Source organism: Zonotrichia albicollis, chromosome 1 (genome assembly GCF_047830755.1).
Source record: "Zonotrichia albicollis isolate bZonAlb1 chromosome 1, bZonAlb1.hap1, whole genome shotgun sequence".
NCBI lineage: Eukaryota > Metazoa > Chordata > Aves > Passeriformes > Passerellidae > Zonotrichia > Zonotrichia albicollis.
The window spans coordinates 47,143,156-47,149,155 of record NC_133819.1 but is presented as its reverse complement, the minus strand read 5'-3'; the positions used below and the strand labels follow the sequence as shown (position 1 = coordinate 47,149,155).

General features: G+C 46.1%; 1 protein-coding gene across 1 annotated transcript in view; it reads left to right on the top strand.

The window, feature by feature from the left end:
• Window positions 1-2,450: 2,450 nt before the first annotated feature.
• Window positions 2,451-6,000, top strand: part of DPY19L1 (dpy-19 like C-mannosyltransferase 1) — a 48,752-nt gene continuing 45,202 nt past the window's right edge. The window contains exons 1-2 of the mRNA XM_005485920.4: window positions 2,451-2,986; window positions 3,863-3,931. Coding sequence (XP_005485977.2) covers window positions 2,683-2,986; window positions 3,863-3,931 — 373 coding nt within the window. The 5' untranslated portion in view covers window positions 2,451-2,682. The remainder of the gene's footprint in view (window positions 2,987-3,862; window positions 3,932-6,000) is intronic.

Genomic DNA, 6,000 nt, shown 5'->3' with positions numbered 1-6,000 from the left:
GATATAAACCCAAGCTTTGTTTCTTACTACTCGTATCTTATAGATTGAAACAAATGTCATTTTATTTTTAGAGGTGTACTGCTCTACTGCAGCTTTTGTGAAGTAGTGTTGGAGGTTTTCTATAGCAATTCATGCTTGCTGAATATGGGCACCTTTACATTTAGGAATGTGATGTTCTGTTTTTTGCACACTTACAGTAACTTTTAAAACCTTTAGAATTGTTTAGTAGCATGTGCCTTTGTAGCCAGGTTCTGTGGGTGGCACCTGTTGAAATAAATTGCCTGAAGAGTTTTATTAAGAGAAGACAGCCTGAAGGTAATTGATCTGCTGCAGGCTGGAGCAGGCCCAGTTAATCTCAATGGCTGAGCCATCCCACAGCAATTTTATGAACCTTAATAATATCAACCCTTCAAGTTTCTAAGTGTTCCATGACTCTATTGATTTTGGCAAAAATTGAAATATAGGTTACAGGAGTTAAAAAATCAGCAGAACGTATCATATTGCTCTTTTTCTATGCTGGTTATGTACAAAACTCTATCTTGGAGCCTGTACCCTTCAATCACTCAGACAGCAACAACAGACTCCTCTGGTTACTGAATTTATAACAAGGCTACTCAATTAAAATCAAATACAAAGAAGAGCAGATTATGGGGCTTTTTCTCCTGAAAAGCAGGTGGGGAAAATAGTATGTAATCCTCAAACACTTGAAAGGTGTTCCTTTTATGCCTTCATTTATATTTAGTATGTAATAAGCACAGATAAATGTTTCTTGCAATATGAAACTGCCACACATAATTCATGTTGGAAGAAGAGCCTGGGTACTCAGGAGACCAGCTGTCTTATATGAAAAATTGTATTTCTTCCTTGCTTGCTTTTTTGAGATCAGTGTAATACATGTCCTTTGCAGTTATCTCCCCAAAACAGCAAGTGGTAGAAGGGTGATTCTCACCCAGCAAGGATCAAAATATGGAGGACTTGGACACACAGGATTTCTGTCAGTCCCACAGGCTGCTTTGCTTAGTACCAGGTTTATCTTCACAACCTTATTGGGGTGTCAACGGCCTTACTACTACCACAAAAACAGCAAAAGCCATCCTGTTCTTACACTTCCATTGCCTCAGTAGCTGAATCTGAACCAAAATTACTTTCCTGGGCTTGCAATGTGACAGTTATCTATCTGTTAAATAATTTTTAAAAATACCTAGTATGGTACTTGCCACATTAGACTCAAACCTTGTGTTTCACAGGATAGGATCATAAAAATAATTAGGAAAAGGAGATGGACATAGGTTGTAAACATTTTAGGAGAAACCTATATTTGTCGAAAGAAAAAAGTGCAAAGGCTGGAGAAAGTAAAGGGAGTTGAATGGAAAACTCAAACATAGAAAACTTCTCTGAGCAAGAACATAAAACGAAGAGTGCAGAGGGATAAAGAAAGCCTGAAGACAGCAATGAGGAGCACCTGGGAGGCAAGGAATAGGTACAGTCAAGAAAGATAAAAATAAGAAGAGGTCAGGGAAGAAAGAGTGAAATTGATCTGTTTGGAGAGGCTGCACTTACTGAAGAGGTTCTACTCTGCTATATCTACTCAACACTACCAAAAAGTGGTATTTAAATTGTGAGGAATTCCTCACATAAATAATTAATCTATCCCTATTGGATGAGCCACTGCTTGAGCGCTGTTCTGTGCTGAGCAGGAGAGCACAAGGAGGAGAAACATCGACTTCGCTGTAGCTGGGTGTTGTTCGACAGTTGTGTATTCACAGCTCTTCAGAGGAGTAATTAGAATAGGAGCTTCAGGGATTGCGACTGGGAGCTCCTGAAGATAAGTGCTCTGGAAAAGTCATAAAACACCTCATGTCCCAAGGGGCCGTGAAACAGAGGTTATGTGCAACGGGGCCTTTTAACCCCTGAACCCCAAGCAAGGGTTTGGCTCTATCTGCAGGGTGCTCATGAGGGGAAAGGCCGCTTTGCAAAGGCAAACCCACAATAAAACTCTGCAAGAAGGAAGAGGGGTGTTCTCTGTGCTGCGGAAGCCCTATAGGACGTAGCAACGACCCACACAAGTTCCCTTCTGGGAGTTAAAATTTTGGGCATTTGGGCGGGGGGAGGGGGTGCCGCGCACTTCTGGAGCGGACTCAGTTTAAGCAGACGGTATCACAAAGCTGAACGGAACGGGAAAGGCAAGTGACAGAAACGCCGAGAGGTCTCGGAGGACGAGGCCGCAGCAGCGCGGGGGGCAGGCCCGCCCGCACGGGGACCGACGGCACAACCGCGGCCGGCCCCCGGGAAGGAGAGGGAAGGAGTGAGCGGGAAGAGCCCCGCTCTCGCCTCCTCTTTCCCCTCCTCCTCCACCTCCCCCTGCTCGCCGGGCTCTGGGGCGGCGCGTCCGTGAGCGGCGGGGCGGAGCGGGGCCCGCGGGAGCCGCTCCCCGCCCCGCCGGCAGCGCCGCCCCCGCCCCCACGTGTCCAGCCGGGCGGAGCGGGCGGCGGCGGCGGCGGCGGAGCGAGGACCGGCCGCCCCCTCGCCCCGTTACTACGAGCCCGCCGGCTGCGGCTCCGCCCCGTGGCCTCCGGGCCCTGCCAGGGGGTGGGGGAAGCTCCTCGCTGAGCACCGCCCCCCTCGGCTCGGCTCCCCTCCCCTCCGGCGCGGCGCCCCGGCCCCGGCGGGGACTATGCGGAGATGGTCGTCCCGAGCCGAGGCAGGAACAAAGAGTCGCCACCGCTCAAGCCCGGGCAGCAGCAGCAGCAACAGCAGCAGCAGCAGTCGCCGGGCGCCAGCCCCAGCCGCGGTCGCCGGCCGCACTCGCCCGGCAAGCAGGGCTCCGGCGGGGCCCGCGCCATGCGGAAGGGAGGCGGCGGCCGGCGGGGAGCCAGGGGCGACCCCCGGGGACCCTACCGGGAGGGGCCCGCGGCGGACGGGGAGCGGGACGTGCTGGGCCGCGGGCCCCTGAGTCTCCTGCGCCTCTGCGGAGAGCGGCTCCGAGGTGAGGCTGCTGCCCCGAACCCTGCCCCCTCTCCGCTCCCTCTGCCCCCGCGGCGATGGGAGCCGGCCCTTCCGCCCGCGGGAAGTGCGGCGGGGCTGAGCGCCGCTTCCCGTCCCTCTTTCCGGCAAGTGGCGGTTCCCTTGCCCCGTGGCACGGGGCGGCTTTTGCCGGGGCAGGGAGCGCCGGGACGTCTCTCCCGGGAAGCAGCGGTCGGGGTCCGGCGGGCGGGAGGGAGGAAGGAGGCGGCGGGCGGTGCCTGGCACTGCCCGGGCAGCGGCGGCCAGGTCGCGCTCCCGCTCTGCCCGGGCCCCTGCTCCCCCGTCACTGCGCGGGGACGGTAAAGAGAGAGAAAAGCTGACGAACCCCACACAGCGATCGGCGAGAAACGGGGGCGAGGGAAGGGGAAAGGGCTTTATACCACTTCAGCATCCTCTGGGGGAGAAGTGGGGGAGCGTGCTGTTTGTGTAAGTAACTCTTGTTAAAAGAGTCTGTCTGGTGGTGCTGACTATCGCAGCTTGCGGTGCTGGCATGACCAGCTTATTTCTGCTGAAAAGCACGGAGGGTTCAGTATTCTTTAGAAGTCTGACTTTCTGCTTGAGCGAATTTGCCAGTAACATAGCTGTGTAGAAATTCCCTTTTGACAAGTTATTCTGTAAAAGTTATTTCAGAAATTAAAAACCTGATGATTTATATAGTCACCTTCGTAGTCTATCTGTGATGTTTAAACCTTTTATGTGTAGTTATGAACTTGCTGTGTGAAATTTCAGCATTTTTGAGGTCAAGATTTTTACATAAAACTAATGTTGCAGAGCTCAGATTTCCTTTTATAGACTCTGTGCTTAAGTGATGCTTAAGGTGCTTGTATTCTTTTGGCAGTATTTATTGTCGACAGAAAGGCCTTCATCACAAAAGCTGATAGCAACATCTGGCTCACTTTCTTTCTGGGTAAGTAGAAGGAAAACATCGAGGGGGGAAAATTCTGATCTCTTTACCTTTCTTTCTCTGTAATTGTAAATTGTGTCAAAATGTATTAGGAAATACAGATTTGAAAAGGAAAAAAACATAGCTGATGTTGAAAAGGGACAGGAAATAACTTCCTACCTGGTAACTTTTGGAAAGCTGTTACTGTAGCAGTTGATGGAGGAAAAAAGGATTTTTAGGGAAAAATAATTCCAGGTATTTACATATTTCTTCTATCGAGTCATTAATTTATAGGGGAAAAAAAAAGGCAGCAGCTCTTATTAACTAATGTAAGAACAATAGCTTGTTCAGTGGAAGAACATACAGTTGTAGAGGGGAGTAAATTTGGATGTTATTATTCTTGGTGATATTTTTGAGTAGATAATGGCATGATTCATGACCAAAGTCTTGAAAAAAACACCTAAAATATTTGCAAAGAGATGCATTCCTAAAGTTAACAAATGTTAGGTAATAGCATATTTGTCAGCTGCACCATTAGATATACACTAAAAGGTATTTTAATAAAGACTTTCAGGGTATTCCAAAGATGCTGGTACTGTTAATCACATCACCAGTAGTCCTGGCTGCCGGAGGGAGTTTCTTCAGCTTGATGAATTGCATTGCAAAGCTGTAGCAGGGAAACAGCCCTTAGCTTACAAACTAATTAATGAATAAAGTGTTCCTGAATTGCTTTACTTGCATCTGTTTATTCAGCAGTTCGTAGACTCACAGTTACTTAAATGACATAGAAATGCTTTAATGATGGTCAGAATTGAAAGATGCTTTCCTCTGATTGAAATTTGAGAGCAGATTATGGAGAGAGCTTTATAATTTTTAAATTTGATTTTGTCCATGACACCCAGATAACACATTAAATATTTCAGGGAATTTTTTTTTTCAATTGGAGTAATAGCAAAGTATGTACTAGCATACAGTATTTGCAGTAGCAAAGAATGTACATATACTAAATATGAAATAGTGAGTTTTGATTAAGTTTAGTGGAATTTGAATTTTGTTGTCGCTTTGCTTAAGATTTAAGGCCTGTATTTTAAAAACAGAGGCTCCCACAGCTGGAGCTAGTTTAATTATAGAGTGTGAATTTTTTTCTCTTACAAATTATCTCCCAATTTATGTGCAGCAGTAAAGTTGTCAGACTTTCAAGGATGTTCTTATACAACACTTCACCCTATTATGTTGTTTGGGTTTTTTTCATAATGACCATTGACTTGAGGCCTTATTCCTGGAGACATCCTTATTATATTGCACAGAATCTCAGAATGTAACAACCTGACTAAGCTGCAGGAGTAGTCAGTGCTTGCAGGTTCCTCATTGCTTCCAGTTCTGCTCTATTCCTACTTGGTCATTTTGTGGATATTTGCAAAATATGAATCAGTGTATTGTACCCTTCACATCCTGTTGGATTATAGTCTCTCAGCATTTGTTGTTCTCTTGGTAAATAAAGCCAAAGAATGACTGTATTCTTCAGTATTTAATTTCCAGAATTAGAATCCTTTTTATATGCCATTCATATTGCTTTTCTTAGAATAACACGCAGACAAAAATAGGAAATCTATCAGATTTTACATAATAACCCTAGTCTGCAAAAATCTTATCTTATGCTTTGGTTTTAGGGCTTCTTAGGCTGGGTGAAAAAATGGCATCTGCAAGTTCAAGCACATGGTAGCTGTGTAAGTGTCTGTAGCATTAGGACTGTAGTGTTCCCTTCCTGTCCCCTCCTTCATTCCCTCTCCAGTAAGGACATTAATGAGATCAAAGGGTGGTAATTTGACAGAACTGAGCTGCATGTTTTCCATCAAAAACTGGCTTAATGCAGTCTGTTGAAAAATGCTGATTTGGGCTTAGAGTGGAAGTCTATGAATTAAGCCCATTGTCTCTTGAAATATGAGTAATTAACATTAATTGCTGTGTGATTATGAGAGGTCTTCACTTTGTACTTATAATAGAATGATACTCTGAAAATGTATATGAAATTCTCCAAAATAACTGTGAGTGTATTTACATTTACTGCATTGACTTTCAATAAAGCATTTACT